This window comes from Saccoglossus kowalevskii, chromosome 16, assembly GCF_978046115.1.
Source record: "Saccoglossus kowalevskii chromosome 16, keSacKowa6.1, whole genome shotgun sequence".
Lineage (NCBI taxonomy): Eukaryota > Metazoa > Hemichordata > Enteropneusta > Harrimaniidae > Saccoglossus > Saccoglossus kowalevskii.
In genome coordinates this window covers 14,464,822-14,484,537 of record NC_140656.1, presented here as the reverse complement: position 1 = coordinate 14,484,537, position 19,716 = coordinate 14,464,822, and the positions used below count along the sequence as shown (strand labels likewise).

At 34.3% G+C, this 19,716-nt stretch overlaps 1 protein-coding gene across 1 annotated transcript in view; it reads left to right on the top strand.

Annotated features, from left to right (window-relative positions):
- LOC100371879 (lysine-specific demethylase 2B-like) overlaps window positions 1-19,504 on the top strand; it is a 48,348-nt gene extending 28,844 nt beyond the window's left edge. The window contains exons 12-18 of the mRNA XM_085490888.1: window positions 6,465-6,662; window positions 7,192-7,422; window positions 9,020-9,106; window positions 10,629-10,673; window positions 11,178-11,291; window positions 14,458-15,541; window positions 15,997-19,504. Coding sequence (XP_085347014.1) covers window positions 6,465-6,662; window positions 7,192-7,422; window positions 9,020-9,106; window positions 10,629-10,673; window positions 11,178-11,291; window positions 14,458-15,541; window positions 15,997-16,211 — 1,974 coding nt within the window. The 3' untranslated portion in view covers window positions 16,212-19,504. The remainder of the gene's footprint in view (window positions 1-6,464; window positions 6,663-7,191; window positions 7,423-9,019; window positions 9,107-10,628; window positions 10,674-11,177; window positions 11,292-14,457; window positions 15,542-15,996) is intronic.
- Window positions 19,505-19,716: the final 212 nt, after the last annotated feature.

Here is a 19,716-nt window from a genome sequence, read left to right as displayed (position 1 = left end):
ATTTTGTTTTAAAGAATTCAGTTCTGGATCCGTATCTGAGACATACTTGGATTGATCGAGTTCAAACTTCACACACACAAGGTACATCATGTCACAAATATGTATGTGCATTTGTTTCATGATCTCATTAACGATAGCCAAATGGCGGCCGCTTTAAGGCCGAAAATGCATTGAAATCGCACATTTTCACCATTCCGGACCCGGATCTCAGTTATGCATGGACGGATTTCATTCAAATTTGGTACATACATTAAACATAATAGGACCTTGATGCACGTCATTTTTTTTTTCGGATCAAGTTCGAAATAGCCGACTGGCGGCCATTTTGTTTTAAAGAATTCAGTTCTGGATCCGTATCCGAGACATGTCTGGATTGATCAAGTTCAAACTTCAAACACACAAGGTACATCATGTCACAAATATGTATGTGCATTTGTTTCATGATCTCATTAACGATAGCCAAATGGCGGCCGCTTTAAGGCCGAAAATGCATTGAAATCGCACATTTTCACCATTCCGGACCCGGATCTCAGTTATGCATGGATGGATTTTGTTCAAATTTGGTACATACATTAAACATAATAGGACCTTGATGCACGTCTTTTTTTTTTCGGATCAAGTTCGAAATGGCTGACTGGCGGCCATTTTGTTAAAGAATTCAGTTCTGGATCCGTATCCAAGACATGTCTGGATTGATCAAGTTCAAACTTCACACACACATGGTGCATCATGTCACAAATAGATATGTGCATTTGTTTCATGATCTGCTTAACAATAGCGGAATGATGGCCATTTTAAGGCCGAAAATGCATCAAAATCACATATTTTCACAATTGCAGAACCGGATCTCAGTCATGCATGGATGGATTTTGTTCAGATTTAGCACAATGTGTTGTACATATGCAGGTGCATTTCGGTCATGATCTGCTTTGAATGTATATGTCACTCAAATATGAACGGAACGGGGACGTGTCATTGACAATGACTTGTTTTTTTTTTATTTCAATTAAACAGCGATTTGGCTGTGGCCATGCATTTAGTCATTGTTGACTGTTTTTCTCGAATTTCATAGTAACATACGCTAAGTACAATTAAACGTCCCGAGTTGAACAGTAGTCATTTCTAGGGTTCAAAATAAACAAACATGATTATTTAATTTAGTTTAATTCCTTCTGTTAAAAATTGAGTAACCAAAGTAAATAAATAACAGGTACCCTCTTGATACTTCAAGTTTTCATTAAAACAAAGTCAAAGTCTTTGAAATTGCTTTTCTGCCTGTTTGCCAATCCATTGCTCCAAAACATGTACACCTTTAAATACTCTTATTTTCCCAGCATCGAGATGGCTCTGCCAACTCTTGTTGTACATAAATTCAAAATTGCTTTTATTGTATACTGGATCACAAAAATACGACTCAATTTGGTCACCTGCCATTTGAGCACCTGTGCTACTAATAAACAAAAATTACCTAATTTACATAATGATTATTATCAATTTTCGGCTTTTCCACTGATATCTCAAGTACTAATCATAACATTTCAATAAAACTTGGTACAGACCTGGTAGTGTTTAGGGTAATATCAGTACATATTAATTACCTAATTTGCATAAATTAATTAATTTTCAGCTTTTGATATTTCGAGTAGTAATGATCACATATCAATGAAACTTGGTACATAGTTACTTGAGGACTGTGCAGAGACCTAAATAGTTTTTGGGTAAATATTTGTGCATATTAATCACCTTATTAGCATAATTAGTTAATTTTCAGCTTTTCATCTGATATCTCAAGTACTAATCATCACATTTCAATGAGACTTGCGACATTTTCTAGGACTATGCAGAGACCTGATTAATTTTGAAATAAATAATTGTGCCTATTAATTACCTAATTTGCATAATTAGTTAATTTTTTGCTGTTCTATGGCTGTTGCACTGATGTCTACAAACCACTCATTGGATTTCAATGAAATTTTTAAAGAGTACCATCACATTTCATGAACCTAGGACTATACACCATATTAGTTTTTGGTAAATATGTATGCTTCTTAATCACTTAATTAACATAATTAATTAATACTGATATCTCAAGTATTGATCATCACATTTGAATAAAACTTGGTACATAAATGCTCTAGGACAATAGACAGCCTGATTAATTTTGGGTTAAAATCTGTTTATATTAACTCTCTAATTAGCATAATAATTAATATTTTTTGGGTTCTAATCACATTTCAATGAAACTTGGTACATTGTGCAGACCTTTAGTTTTACACTTAAATCTGTTCATATCAGTTACCTGATTTACATAATTAGTTTTCAGCTATTCCATCAATAATTTTTACTGTGTCTTCAATACTCTCAGCACACGGGAGTTCTTTCTAAGCTTTCTTTGATTACATATTCTTTTTCAAAATGTTAAGCCAAGCTTATCATACTAGTGATTGTTCATCAGTGTCCGTCGTTCATGTCAGGTAGACCTCTCTCAGATTTGTTCATTTTCTAATGATTTTTTTAATTGAAACGTACATTGCTAACAGCCGAGCTATCTCAGCCGAGAGGCTGCTTGTCATTAATTTATATTTAAATTTTATATTCACCCTGGGGGTACATGTATATTTAGGATACTGACTAGGTCCAGAATTTTATATCAAAATTTTAGATTAATCAAAATAAAAGCACAATTTTGAAATAAAAATCAAATGTGTAATCAGTGTTTACCTTTTCAAACCATGAAACGCAACATGTGAAATAGAAATACTGTTTTGGTGCATGTTGTTGCACACAGTGTGATATATATAGATATATATATATATATAGCAAGTGCCTGGGTGAACTTTTGATTAAAGGATCGTACCTCCTGGTATTTTGAAAATTTTATCAAACAGCTTTTATCTAATTTACAAATTGAATTCCTGTTATTTTGTGTTCTGTCACAATCATTTGCTATAATATTAACATCTATTAAATTTTCTGTAACCTTCTCCCAATACTTTCATGTTAATAAAGCCATTGCAAATTACCACTAATGCACATTTATGCGCATTTTGTTAAATAGGAATCTGTGAACTATTCCTTTAAAATACAAACCAGTATCTTAGCAAAATTCACCTGGGGGGGGGGGGGTTTAACAAATATTGACTTCCTTATGTGCTTGCGAAAGGACAGTGATGCATCAAATTAGGCAGGCAACTTTTGCTAAGTGGCTTTGATGAGCGATACCACTGTTCAACAGTTTGACCAACAGAAAAAACCTTTTCATATTTTTTCGAAATTTCCATAAACTGTAGCCTACAGGCAGTTCAGTCTATTAGGTCTAAAATAATAAAATAAACATGGGGGGGGGGGGGGTTAAGGCAAATTTTGCACCAAAATTGTTCCCGGGAAAGATCAAAAAGTTAAAATCTGGACTTTGCGAGATTAACAGTGCATATAACCACCAGCAACTTTTAGTAAATCTCTTTCCCTGAACCAAGTAATTATTTATAGGTGTAGGAAAGAAGCCCATGTTATTACAGTCAGTCACTTGTTATTTATACTGCTGGTATTTTATCAAAACAAAATAGCCTCCATAGCATAAAGCATTTTTGTGATGAAATTTAAATAAAATATATATTATAGACATGATTGCCAATATTTATTACTTTGTGTTAATTTTACAATGATTTATTTATTTTTACTTCCCAACTCGTTGGTTTTTGAGTACAGTTAATATTCAAGTTTATCACATGTACAGTCGACCCTGCGATAACCTTTTCACTACCAGTTCCCTCTTTTCCATCACAGTTCATAGAATAGTCCTATTTATAGTCGGGTATTTCCATCAGAAAATTGGAACAATAGCTGAATTTATTTGATAAAAACTGAAAAATAACTCAAATTTAGTCTGTTGGTTACAAAATTAGGGTTCATTTCCAGAAATATTGAATATTAGAAAAAAAAAAGTGCTGACAAATTTTGACGAGTCTGGTGGTGAAGGTTAATGATCTCCATATAAAGACCACCTGCATATAGCGACCACTTTAGGCCAGATCATTTCTGGATACCAAACTTATTTGATGTTCTATCCAAATAAATGTTGCAACAGTACCATTTAAATATTTTCTTGACAAATATTATGTTCAATGTATGAAGTGGCGATTCCATGAAAAAAAAAAAGCAACCTCCACATACGACCATTTTAATGAAGTCCCTTGGGTGATCATTATACACAGGTTTGAATGTAATATGCATCTTCCATGAGATGCAGGTACTTTTGATTTCCAATCTCTGTTCCGCATCAGAATTTTGATCTTATCTTTGCATGTATCTCAAAATTGTGTCATCATATTCAGGTTTCTTCCAAAAAATGAGCTGTAAAAATATACTGTAAAACACGCCTTTTTAGCTAGCATGTTATTTTAGCTATTCTGTAATTTCGCTAATTCAAGTTGTAACTAATTTAAAATAAAGTATATTCTCACAATGAGATTGTTGGCACTTTAGCTAAATTAAGATTCAGTTAATTCATGCATGGAGTCAAATTTGCTAAAATGGCATGTAGCTATTTGAAGTTGACACACCACGCATACACATGCATGTACCGTTATGCTATACCTCTTTAGATGGCTCCCATTAGAAGATTTATTTAAAAAATGTATTTATTTGTTCATTTATTTCCTTAGTTCAATTGCAATTCATCTACCGGTGATAAATGTATGAATACCATATTTTCTTTTAGTTTTTTGTTATATGTGAATGCATTATCTATTGCCAAAATAAATCATAATATAATGATCCTCAATACAATAAATGCATTTTTTGATTAAGAGCAAATATGGTATATATTGTTTTTTACCCATTACAAACTAAAAGTGTCTGCAAGTGCTGATCAAATCAATATGTAACAATGTATAAATAGGGATTAACAGAATATTGGAAACTACGGGGCTTGTCTGTACTTCGAACACAATGGTAGTGGAAATGCTTGCTCTTCAGGATCTTGAAAGGAAATTTTCAAAATTAATTGTAATATTGACATGCCTGATTAAATTTTAAGAAGTCGAAAAATAATTTATTTGAATTGCATTTGAATTTTCAAGTATGAATTTCTGACTTATAATAATTGTACAATGGTGTGTTGACATTTATTGTGCTTTTTTTGTAATTTTCTATTCTGTGCAAATTGACAGATGGACTGTATTGAGGCCATATGGTGCTTTTATATTTCAAATATTTTTTTTTATTTAGTTCTACTATGCTAAACAATTGTTAACAATCCAGATGGCACTCTGCATTGCATGCGTTTGGCATATCAATGAGTTGTACAAATGTTAGAATTGCATTTCCATCTAGTAATAAGATCATAGTGCTATGCATTAAAATTCAAATATTGAGAAATTCAGTTTTATCGTGTAGCAATTATTCTGAATATTGACCTAATAACTTGACTGTCCTATATAATAAATGTCCTCTGATCTGATGAAAAAAATTCACTGTACTGAATGGAAACTCCCCTATTACCGGTACTCTACTCTTCAATGATTTCATTTAAAATTTAAAGTAAAAAAAAAAAATGATAAAACAAATAACTTTTTTACTGTAAAACCATTTATTTTCACTGACATGTAATTTCACTATTTCGATGTTTTAAGCACATTCTTGGTTTTAATTTCTTGAAGGGGTAAAGAAAACAGCGAGTTTTATTGTTATTTTACATATTGTTATTTTATTGTTAATTTAGCGGATTTTAGTTATTAAAACCCAGTGAATAATTTTGGTTGTCTTTATCAAGAACATTTTTTCAGACATGCATATACAGTAGATGGATTTCTGTTAAAATTTGGATAGTACAGTGTCATCTATTGTCGTTTTGTTGTGTTCAAATATGCCAATCATTTTTGACGTAAAAAGACAACAGAAAATGCCAATATTCGAATGCATCTGCAAACTAAAGAGTTGATTTTGCCAGTTTCAATCACGCTAGGTTTGATGTTGCAGTTTCACTAATTTTTTTCATTATCCTTTTTATTTGTCGAGCGGAGCTTATACGAGTGATTGTCTGGCGGAGTCTATTGTCAGTGTCAACTTTTTACTATTTTCGACTTCTTTTTGGAAACTACAATTCTTATTGCTTTAATGTGTGTATGTACCTCAAGTAGACCTGAGATTTGTTCATTTTGTGATGATATCTTCAATTCTCTAATTTATATAAATATTTTTGTCATCTTTGATAAAAAGTGATATTTTCAAATTCTTTTTCTGTTTCTAACAATATCTTCAGTTCTTTAATTGAAATGTGCATTGCTTGCTAACAGCGGAGCTATCTCAGTCAAGTGGCTGCTTGTTATGTATCGGATAGTGTGCAAGTGGAGTGCAATCATGATATTGAATGACGCGAGTTAAGTTCAATATATGAGCGTTGCATTTGTTGTATATATGAAAATTCTGCTAACTTTGTCTCTATTTCTTTTTGTGTACTATAGGCAAGAACCAAGCCGAAAGTGGCTCATACTTCCAAACCAACTAAACCTGGTGCTGTGCGCCGAAGGCGGACACGGTGTCGGAAATGTGAAAATTGTTTACGAGGTGATTGCAGCAAATGTTCTTTCTGCAAGGATATGAAAAAGTATGGCGGTCCTGGTCGCATGAAACAATCGTGCCTTCAAAGGCAATGCTTGTCGGTAAGTTTTATAGTTTTTCTGTTCGTCAGTGTGTGTCAATAATTGTTTTTATTGCTTTCCTAGAGTTACTATGACATCCTTGTCCTTCGTATGTTATGTTATTGTGATGTAGCTGTCATGAAATTCCCGCCCTCTCATGACAAAGTGCTTGTGTCAAGTCAATAGCCATATAGCGCGGTTTCCATCTGTAGTTATCTGTAAATAAAAATAAAAAAAATTGAGAAACTGACTATTTGAGCAACTTAATATAATCCATTAGCAACAAAATTGATAATTGTCTTTACTTTCTTGTGGAAAATAGCAGCAAATTTGTTGAGCGAAAACACTGGGCTTTTTGCACTCTTTGATAAAAGGTGAAATCTGCAAATAAGGAGTTCCATTCACAGTATGGGTGCATATTATGTATATATAGGAATTGATCAATATCCCTGGTCTAATCTTTGTCTTTGTACATAAACTTTAATGCTATTGCACCTGAAACTCCTGGCTAGGAATGTACAATAATTCCTATTTTGTTTTTCTTGACTAGCCCGTGTTGCCTCATACCGCATGCTGTGAACTTTGTGGTGGTGATGACCATGATGAACGAGTGAAAGATGGTGGAATAATTACATTGATGGAATGTAATGTATGTTTTAAAGTGGTGCATCCAGAGTGTCTGAAAACAGAAGGCCAGCCTCATGTGGGCGTCATCAATGAAGACCTCTCCAATAGCTGGGAGTGCCCCCAATGCTGCAGTGAAAGCTCGGACAGTGATAAGGTACTATTTCCTGAATATTTGTCACCTCGCCTATGCCATTGACACAAGATCGCTAATTGTTTTTCAATTAGCAACAATTTTAGTTTGGAGGGATATCACTCAGCCAAGATGTGCGTTGAGTTAAATGTCTGTCAGTTACTAAGAGCCTAGTTATTCACCAGCATTATCTTTCGCACATAGACCTCGATACTTTTTTGACGCTCCACCAAATATGAAATATATACCAAGTATGATTGATTGCATGCATGTCATATTACAAACACATTTTACTTTCAAACAATTTCATTTTATTGCCCAAACTTTCATTTTTCACAAGTTTGATTTGCCATAACTATTTTTGAGGATGATAAAAACCAGCAAATGAATCATCATGTACCTTCTCGCCAAATAGCTTGGTGACCTCAAATTGTACTTACCCACAGTAAATTTCTCTTCAAAGCCCTCTAAGCACAAATTCAAAACATTTGGGTATTGTACTTTTCAAATTCGTCCAAACTAGTATTAAATTTAGTTGCATACCCCAGGCCAATACAAGTTACTTTTATTTCTCTAACATAAATCTCCCAAGATTAATTTGCTTCGCTTGTCTAATCTTTAAGGCTTAGTGTCATGTAATTTCTTTGCCAGTGGCATATTTCTTGCAATTCACCCTCGTAAACCTATAGTTATAAAATATATTTCTATAATCTGGATAGTAATCCTTATTACTATTGCCTTGTCTACTTATTACAGTGGTTGTTGTAAACATGAGCAGCCGTAGGTTAGATTGATATTATGATCATTGCGCTTATTAACTTAACCGATCATCATTAGATAGACTAAAGATGTCCGTCGTTGTCATCATCTGTTGCGTAAACTTTTATCGTGTGGTTACAATAACTCGTAGTTTTATATAATCTTTTTTTAAATTGGATATTTTATTAACGCGTTTGTGCTATTGAACAAGTTCAGTTTTGACATGGGTTGTATGTATTTTTTTTCAAGATATTTGTGAACTTTAATCTAAAATTATCCTTTGCTTGTTTTTTACTTTTTGGGGGTCTTCACTCGCTCTTCAATCATAATGATATAATAATTTATAAGTTATTTTTTTCATGTACGCATGATGTGTCCCTAAAACAATTCTAAATCAGTGTTTTTACTGTTACTGTATTATTAAAAAAACTTGAATAATATCTCCTTGTAATTGTCCATTTTTGCTCAAAATTGTTCTCACCTGAATTTTAGCCAGCATTTTCCGTGAAATTCTTTTCAGATATATTATCGTTTCAAAACTTAAAAGATGTTGGTCGTTGTGCAGCACATGTCAGAATTACATGTGTACAATGTATTTTACAAGCAATTTGTATTTCGCTATGAGTCACTTATGGAACGCAATGCAGCACTGCCTTTAAATTGTAACTAATCTAACCAGACAGCTAGTACATTGTTAGTTTGTATCCATTTTTGGTTTGAATTTTTATTTGTTAATATCTAGATTCTCAAGGAGCAAGGTTATAATAGTTTCTGTTTTAATCTTGTTGCATCATTACAAATTGCTTTTCATCAGAGATTGTGTCTTTAAATAACATAACATATTGTTCATTGTTTGTAACAGAATGAACCGAGTACCTCTAAATCAAGGACAAGTCCTGTCAAGTCATCAGACAAAGGCAGTTCTAATTCCACGTCGAGAAAACGAAAGGTGAGTACTTAGTCAGTCTGTTGCAGAATTTTTCATTTTGCCTCGACAGCATGTGTATTTCTTGAAAAATCACCTGTGGAGATGTATACACACAAACTGTTCTTGTATCAGAATACTACAAGAATTCAGATTTGTATTTTTTTTTATTCATATTTTTGCGAATCAAATTAGGTTCAACCGTTTTCCCATCTGGTTGTGAATTATAATATATAGAAAATGGTACATTTGTAGTAGGTAATTATTTGATATACAAAATGAAACCAGATGTTTTAGACAAAGTATTTTTTCTCAGTAATAGTTATGGAGTGAAATAGAACTTCATTGTGGTGAACTCGTACAAAGTTCCATGGACAGTGTTCCATTTCAGTGATGCCAAGTCTACTTGCAGCCTGTCCACAATGTCATGAAACAATAATAGCCCTTTTCAGCCAAATTGTTTTATCACAAAAAATTGCAGTTGAGTCAAAGGCAGAATTTGATGTGTTGAAAAAAAAAAAAACAAGCAGCTTTCTGATTGACCAGACTGTTAGGTGTTGGCACAATCTTGTAAAAGTAACTTTGCATTGACTCTGGAATTGTTGATATTTTTATAAGCATTTTTTTTTTTTACTGTTGCTCATCAGACTTTGCCCCAAAATGTACCCAAAGTTCTTGAACAGTTTGGCTGAACAACAAAGTCCGAAAACGGGGACTTGTTATTCGGTGTCTGTGTGTCCATCCATCCGGAGTCGTATTTCAGAATCCTTTGGACAGATTCCGTTCCGTTCATTCTTTGCATGTGCCTAGTATGTTATGTGGGACATATGCACATGCAGTTGTTTAGCGATTCGATTCAAAATGGCCGACTGGCAGCCATGTTGTATTTTGCACATGCTTTGTCTGTTTTCATTCAAATTTGGCACATACTTTATACATATTAGGATACATGTCCATGACAATTTGTTTCAAAATCAGATCAAGGATGGTCGATTGACAGCCATCTGACTTTTTGGCCTTGCTACCAGTACTATATTTCTAAGATCTATGTACCATTTTCATTCGTATTTGGCACATACATCATACAGGTCTTTTTGTTTCATAATCAGATCAAAGATGGCCGAATAACGGCTGTTTTTATTTTTGCCATATTACTATATCTCTGTTACCCATGTATCATTTTCATTGATATTTAGCATGTCATAAATGGATACATGTACATGTCAATTCAATTTGCAATTTGATCAAATTTGATCGACTGGTGGCCATCTTGTTTGTTTAAAATGTGATAACTTGGACATGCTTTCTCTTGTGATCTATGTTTTTCTTTGCTACGTCTTAAACCGGAGGGGGTCGTCACGCAACACGTGTTCAAATTTGATGTAAATAAACAATCTATTGTATTCGCCACTTGGAACTCAAGTTTCAAGGACACGCTCGTGACGAGCACAAAGAGAACTTTCAAAAATTTAACAGGATCTGTGTCATTTTCAATGACTTGTTTATCTTTGTTTCTCAATATTGAAATGTTCTTTCTTTTTTATAGGGTGTAAGCCCAGGAAAAACACCAGATTCCACCACCAAAAAAAAGGTACGAGTTATTAGTGTATTCTTAGCTATTTGGACTAGATTTAAAAATTTATGAATCGGTCACAGTATAGCTCACATGCCATAAAAACAACTTGTAAAACTTTGAAAACATTGGCTGTGATGCTACAAAAGTCAGATGAGGCCCATCAAGTCTGTGTTTTCTTCGCATATTGTTTCATTTGTATTTCGTTTACATTGCCAGCAAACAATTTATTTTTTCAATGTTTCAAACCTCAAACCATGCCGAAACTAGACCTTAACAATTGAAATACCCCCACCCCACCTACATTTGCTCCTAACCCTCATTTTTCCCTCAAAACTGAATAACCCTAGATTTTTTCACTCGTGTCTTGTACAATTAAAAATGCGAGACCTATCATGCACTTTTAAACTGCACCAATGTCTAGAAATTGATGGGATATTATCATTATGCATTGACAACCATATTTCATACACAAACCACTGCAAGTTTCAGGACTTTATCAGACGTTTATTTTTGTTTCAGCTCAAAACTGGACGAGGGCGTGGTGCTCTGTCTTCCTCCAGATTCCAAAGCAGAACACCAGGAAAAAGGCCAAGGGACAAAGAGGTACTACAATCTCCTAAAAAGTCTCTTAGATAGGAAACACTTAAAAAAAAAAAAAAAACTGTTCTGTTTTAATCACACGTAGGGGTTTACATCACAAAGATATGATATTAGGACTCAAGACTTATCTTAGATTTATTTCACAAGTGTGTAGTCCTGATAGTCCAATATTATAATCACACGATCCTGTAGTTTTACTTTACAGTTGTTGCCTTGTGAGCAGGTTCCAATTTTGTACTTTTTTTAATATTTTGTGTATAATCTACATTATTTACAATTATTATATTTCGCTGACTGACAAGTCCACTAGTATTTGCATTAACTTGTGCAGTTAATAGGTAGATCATGACTGTAGCTTTATCAAGGTGGGTGGGGTTTCTTCCGACAGTGGAATAACAAATTCATTTGCACATCTTTGTAAATCGGCATATATGTAACACTATGCAAGTGATGACCAGAGTCTTTCCAACATGTTACTGTATTTTATTTGAATATAAACAAGAATTAACACTGGACATTACTACTAGTACTAAAAATAATAGTGACTTTTTTTGGCCATAGTCTTAACTCCTGAAATGTCGAGATCCTATTTAATATTTTATCGTGTTACTGATGACAAGACGAGTCATCAATTATTATGCAGAACTTTTGTTTTACCAACTTTATATTCAGATGTTGTATTCATTTTTCAAATTTGGCTGCCATTGAACTTCATTTTCAAGTTTTCTTCTAAAGGCGCCTTCTATTTTACTCTGCGTTTGTTGATTTATAAAACATTACTGAATTTTATATGTATATATATATAAAAATATATTCAAAAAAAAATTGCCATAACTTTTTGATATTGCCGGTTATTTTTGTAGGATTTGTATGGTAGCTTATTAACATATTTTGATTGCAACAACTTAGAAATGTACCAAACTTATTTTTATCATGTCTGTTTTTACAATGTTTCTGCCTCAATTGTGTGGGTCCTTGCATGGGCTGTTTTGCAACTGTTACAATAGTCTCTGGTTTTAAAAAAAAAGTTCTTTTAAAGTAGGGCTGGCTGGTGAAAAAGTCCCTTATAATACAGACCACCTTAAATTGCCTGTCTCATTTGGCATGGGTGTTGTTTTTTTCGACACACAATTTTAAACTAAATGCATGCAGTGACTGAACTTTTTTGAAGATTGATTTTGTGGCAGTGGTTGAGGAGCCTGTGTCTGGTCTTGTTTCTTATATGCACGAGTATTGTCCACTTAGTTTAGATTGAATCAATAAACAGTTTTGCTTTATCTATGTTTTGGCTCTGGGTTCTTTTTTACATATACATTATTTGAATTCTCTAATCAAGTTGATTGAAAAAATTTTATCATGTCATCAATTTAAAAAAAAAATGAAAATAGATATAATTGTCATCTTCCCATGTTATGGCAGTGATTACATCAGAGCCGATACAGATGATGTAAGGGGGGGGGGGGCATGGCAGGTTTAGTTGAGGCAGCTTTCATAGGATATAAACCTAAATTTTGATTGCCAAATGTCAATATTAGGCATTAAGTCTGGTATAAATAGGGCCCCCCCCCCCAGAGAAGGATGTAGGCTAAATATTCTGTATTTTGTCCGGGGAGCCGTCACCTCTGGAGATTCATATATTGTCCCAGTCTACATTGTAGTTATAGCAATCCCCAATACTGTGACATTGAATTGCGTGATTGACATGATATACTCTTTGGAAAATGACTTGAATTCAATGGCGAATTGCATTATAGAATGCCATGTTGTAGCTTCATAAATAATTTAGCAAGCAAGTGATTTGTTTGTATTCTGTGCAGAGATGTTATGAAATCAGATTTATTACACTGTCAAATGAATGAATGGATGAATTTATTTAGCTGGGGAAACATGAATAACGTTAAATGTGTTTAAATTGTTTCTACAAAAAGCCATTAACTTAGGGTGTTCAAATTTTAATTTTATGCCATTATATGATCTGTATTCATTATTGATTAGGTCCAAGTAGGCAAAGAATTGGTGAGCCATGGGTCTCGGGCAAAAGGCACTGCATTCCAAATGGCCTGTGTACTCAGTACCAAGCACGGTCTTATTTTAAACATAAATTGCTATACCATAACAAACTTAATCCCTCCCCCAATTATCAGATTCCCCTTCTCTTTAATTTGAGGAATTTAGAATGATGTAATTGGTGTAGTATATTGTACAAATCACCTCCATCTCTTGATTTAAAAAAAGTGAATAATCACTTTCAAACGTTTATCTAAGTTCAAACACAAGATCTATGGCTGCTCTGTTTAACATGCTGTGAAATCGTGTTGTAACACCATGTCTGATTTCCAAGTTGTCTGTTAAAAAATCTTTTTGACTGTTCGACCTGAATACCCAGGTTACAGGAGTCCAATTGCGAGCAAATTGTTGCATTTAATAAGTTTCCATGGGAACACTGATTTGCAATTCCAAGATGCTACTTTATGGATGTTTTAATATAAAAATGTTCATACAATGCTAAACAAATTGTAATTGCATTGCTCCATTTATCAGTATTCTTTGAAATTGCAAGTGGAAGTAGAGACAAGATCCGTTATATTTCCATTGAAGTTATCCCACTCCAAACTGGAAATATTTAAAAACAATAAATAACCAACATTTCCTTAAATGTACATACAAGTGTATTTTTTTTTTAATGCTCTGAAGAAACAACTTGGAAATCAGAATTTTTTTTTTCATCCGTAATTCATTTTGAAGCTCTCACATTGTGGATACCTTTCACCTAATTTGTCATTGTTTTGATGCCACTTGCCCAGTCCAGTTGATCCTCCATCCTCTCACAATACAGCTGTCTGTCGCCTAGAATTTTCCTATGCATGTTAAACAGGTAATTAACTTAATTTCTGTTTCTGTTAACTAATAGTCTTTGTCAGCCTTACTTCCACTGCATAATGGTATGTTTCCATGGTGATGTGATTCATACAATATAGTGGATAGCTACAATTTGGTGAAAAAAGCTGATTGAAACTAACATGCTCCCTCTGAATTTGCACAATGGTTTATTCCCTGGCTGTAAAATATAAACTCTGATTAATCCATTATGCTCTGGGAATAGGGTTGGTTGGGTTAGCTGCATGTGCACGCATTTCTCTTTGGTAAACTTTTTTTTTGCAGTCTAATATGACTGACCATACTTGTACTTTGATTGCAGGGTAATGACGGCAGGCAGACAATGTTTCTGAAAAGAAAGAGGCGTATCCTAGGGAGACCCTCGTTGAAGGGTACCCTTGGAAAACCCAAAGTGGGGAAACCAAGCACATTTAGCAGAGCTTTAAAAATTAAACGAGAGAAATTGTTAGCGAAACAGAAGTTATTGAAGAAGAAAATACAGGAAATGCGCAATAACAGACAAAAATCCCAGGGAATATTAGACATGTGTGAAGTGCAAATAAAGAAAGAAGCTGTACCTGAACCGTCAACATCCATTCATACGCCGATAAATAATGCCACAAATGGGATGCGTAGAAGCCCTCGGACTGTCGGTGGGCGAATATCAAAACCTACTAACTTTATTCCAGCAAAACCTATTGAAATGGAACGACATGTTGTGCGGCCACGGCCAGTAAGTCCTCCTCCAGACTCTCTGCCTTTGGATAGTGGAGATAACCACATGGTGAAACGAGAACTCTGGATGTCTGTGTTCAGGCATCTCCCACAACAGGATCTGTGTCGTTGTATGAGTGTGTGTAAAACATGGAATCGCTGGTGCTGCGATAAAAGGCTGTGGAATAGACTGGATCTAACACGAATCGCACCTATCACGCCATCAGCAATGAGTGGAATCATCCGGCGGCAGCCCACATCGCTGGATCTTGGATATACAAATATCAGCAAAAAACAGTTGAGTTGGTTGGTGAATAGACTTCCAAGTCTTAAAGAACTTGGCCTCGCTGGGTGCTCTTGGTCTGCTGTGTCTGCACTCTGCACAATCACCTGTCCGTTATTAAAAAAATTAGATTTGCGATGGTGTGAAGGGATAAGAGAATCTACAATACAAGACTTGTTGTCTCCTCCGTCGGACCACCGTCCTGGTTGCTTGGACGAACAGTCGAGATTGCGTCACCTAACGCATCTGTTATTGGCTGGCTGTGATGTGACTGATGCCGCCATGGTGTCAGTGATCAAACACTGTCGGCAGCTAAGCAAGTTAGATTTGAGTTACTGTACTTTGTTAACTGATAAATCTGTTGATATGATCACCTCATTGCAGTCTCCTTTCAGAGATAAGCTGACGGGTAAGTTTTCAATCAGTTTTCTTTTTGCTGTGTCAATTAGTTTACTTGGTTTGATTTGATATTTGTATTATCTATGTAGATTCATCACTTGGGGGAAATCTCCCTCATTTTAATAGACAAATCAGCATTTGACATGTATAGTATATGACAAACTTGTATAGTTCATTGGTACTGCTTTCATCTATACATCGTAGTTGTAAATCATTTCCAAAAAAATATTTGAGATTTCCTCTATTCTAATGAAACAGTTGTTGCCCTGATTGATATTGATTTGCCCATCTCGGTCATTTCTACAGAAGCACCTTGTTGCTAGGAAATGTGCGTCAAAGTGCACACTCAATTGAAATTAACAGACTCTAAATACATTGATGCGATTTTATCTATTTCGTGTGTTAAAACATTGCATCTAATCATTATCATTACTAACTTTTGACAATCTATCTTTTTATTTTCAGATCTTGATCTGACAGGTTGCCACAAACTGACAGAAAACAGCATAGAATACTTGCAACGATGCAAGCGACTGACAAAAATCAACTTACATAGCTGTGGGGGTATATCGCAAGCAGCTTGTGAGAAACTCATCACATCCAGCTTGTATTCATTGTGTATTTCTGAGAAGAAAATTATCTCCATCAAATCACGCAAGAGAATTGAAACAATAATATAGAAAAAGCATTCAATCTTTCTGTAATACAAAATTAGTATTTTGTGAACAAAACAATTCTTAGATGGAAAACCATTTCCGGTGGTTATTTTACCCTACAATTATTTCTATACCAAACCATTTTTTTTTTACTCCAGGAACCTGTGTGTGTGTGTTGTGATCATCTATGTTGATTTGATATTGGTCTATTTGTAAGGATAACATTTGTGAGATTTAACTGGATTGATTCAAACATTTTCAGCGTTTTTTTTTCGTTCAATATTTCAATACAGCTGTTCCAGAGGATTAGATTCCATTTCATACTGTTCTCACTACTTACATGCTGCATTATGTCAGTGGCTTGTCTAGAACAGAGTAGAGATCCAACCCAGTCAGTTAATTTAATTTAAATAGAAGATAAGATTATGCTGCCACAATGTCTAAAATCCACACTAAGCTCTGGGAGATTGTACGCAGCGACAACTGACGGAGCAATGTGGCATCATACACTGTATTTATACGTAGGATATACTCTGCAAATGCTTATTTGTTTATTTTACACATCTGTATTACCTGGTAATTTTTTGCAAGACTATCAGTATCTTTCTTTGCTCTATCAGTCAAGCTTATAAACGACAAGTGTGTTTTATTTCACAATGGGCACCAAAATAAATTCATCAGGAAAACCAAGAACCAACATTGTAATATCCCTGAAAACATTAAGTGTTTTTGACTTCGCCTTTAACCATTGACATTTCCTACAATTTTTGAAATGAAATTGCAAGTTTGTTAACAAATAATGATTTACTGTGTTTCAGTGTAGAATGCTTGTAGAACTCACCTTTTTCATGTTCAGCGCAATTCTTTTACTTAATTTTGAATCCAAATTCATTTGAGTTGAGAGTTGTCAGATATGATACATCTTGAATTTTCAAGAAATAATGTTCCAGCTTTTTGCCTCCAAATATTAGCTTATTCTATAAACATATGTTAGTTGTGCTGCCTCAAGTGAAATAGAGAAATGTTTAGCCAATCAGATTGCTCCTATCTAGTATCGTAAATATGTTGAAATTCTGTGTATGCGAGGAAGGGGGTCTCTGGTGGACAATGCTTGATATTTTTCTGTATTTATGGATATAGAGCAACCATGCTGTAACAACTGAAAACAAATCAATACAATTTTATAAATTTGTCGGCTACATTTTACAATGCTGAACTGTGTTTCCTAACATGCCAGTGATGGTGAATGTATATTTCCTGCCAAATCAAAAATCTGCCTGAAACTCTGCCTGAAACTCTGCCAGTGACCATCCTTTGAATCTGGATCACACTCGCAAAGGATTCTTAAAAAAAAAAAAAAAACAGGAACTCAGAATAAAGTCAGTCTGGCATATTTGAAATGTTAATATTGGTATCTGATTGGTAGATAATTTTGCTTATGCGTCCAATCAAATGTGATCTTCAACATGCACACTGAAGAATGGATACAAAACAGTGTGACGAGCAGATGGCCGATGCGATACTATTAGCGAGTGTTCCAGATTAGTTTATTTTTTGGGTGCTGTTATGATACAGCATAAAAATAATGGAGTATTTGTTATATAGGTAGTCTAATAGAGCAAACGCTGTCTTTTAGTTCTGAGGTACTGGTACTAGGTATAGATGAAATAGACCACAGTTCTTTGTTAGGTTTGCAGAATAAAACCCAGATTATTGCACTTGATCGCATTCATCAGAACAGTTGTTTAAGAATATAATGCTGCCATACATAGAAACCCTGTGTACTGCTGTATTGGCCGACTGGTCGTAGTATGCAGCCATAGTAAAAGCAATTTGATTATTTTCTTTATCCTATCAATATCATTGATTACGAGATTCATGAAATTTGGTCAAAAATAAGTCCGCACTTTACAGTGAAATGCCTTAGTGAACATCAAAATTATATCGAAGGCCACTTTCTCAGTTACAATCAATGATATTTTCTAAATCTTTTGACATGTCTAATTTTGTGCATATTATAGACTTTTTGAGAGGATATTTCCTATTGTACAGTTTTCAGGTTGTTTCTTTGTGTTTATTTTGGGGAGTGTACAGTTTTTATAACATTCTTGTACATTTCATCGTTTAATTTATTTGTCGAAGCATCGCGGCATGCAAGTGGTCGATATGAAAGGCGATATTGTTTCAATTTTTTCTGTTAAGAAGTTCACCGTTATTAAATTGAATTTACTGTTGACATGTTTTTTAACATCAGCTAGTTTGTTTTAATATTTGATCTTTTTATAGCGACACTGTCATCAGAAGTGCGTATATACATAGGAAGGGCTTGCACAATAATGAATGCGTTTTTACATTTTGGTTGATGGCATGCTCAGTAGAAGTCAGTTGGGCACTTACAGGCATTAGTGTTTTTGTGACAATAAGGTACTATAGTAAAATGTTTAAAAAAGACAAATCGTTGAGAGAATAATACTTGAATATGCAGTTGTTATAACTATGTCATTGTCATTTTAACATTTTCACCACCAGTTCCCTCTTTTCAACACAAATTCACAAAATAGTTCTGCAGCACTTTCCTTATGAAGGTTGGGACAAAAATAGCAAATTTTTTGGGTAAAGATTGACTCAAATTTTGTCTGTTGGCTCCAAATTTACGGTTCATTCCCAGAAATATTGAAGAATACAAGAAAAAAAAAGTGAAGACAAATCTGGGCGAGAAAGACTGGTGGTGAAAAGGTTAAACCTTCATGGCTGAATTTTGCTTTTCTTGTGTGTTGTGTATTGACAGATTTTATGTCAGTTTTGGACCAAAGATGGATAATTTGCCAAATTCTTGTACAGAAAAACATTTTTTTAGAAAACTAATTTTCTACAAGACTTTGATTCTAACGTCTATGAATTTGTGGTTGTGGAATGCAATACAATACAAAATTCCTCGATACTATTCTATGTTGACTCGAGACTGCCAACACGACTTGCACTACCATTCTCCAAACTGTCGCTGTTAAGAAGGGCATGCTCATGTAACCCCCTGCAAACCCAAGTTTTAAGTGGTGAAATTATTAGAATCAAAGATAACGGTACACTGACAAGTGCTTTTTAATGACCAAATCTGTTGAGCGGAGAATGGACCCAAGCCTGTACGTATACCGGTACAAGAACAGTGCAAAATTTTACCAAGTTTGTGTTCAAGAATGTTTTCAATTGAGAATGGCTGCCGAGAACGAGTATAATTATTGGTGTGAACTTGTTTGTTTTCAATATTGTGCAATTATCTGATGTACCCAATAAAAGTGCCTTTAATGCATTAATAGTTATTATGTTTTACACAAGGTGTTTTATTTTAATATTGAGTGTCTGAGATCTACTAGATATTTAACACAATTTTGGAGTTTCATTTTCATCTTGCAGTGCATTTTATCTACTACCCCTGGTAGGACTTGGGACATGACATTCACCATGTATACACAAATTATTTTCCACAATGAACTTCGTCAGTTCCAGTAAAACCAGTCTGATCATCTCGTTT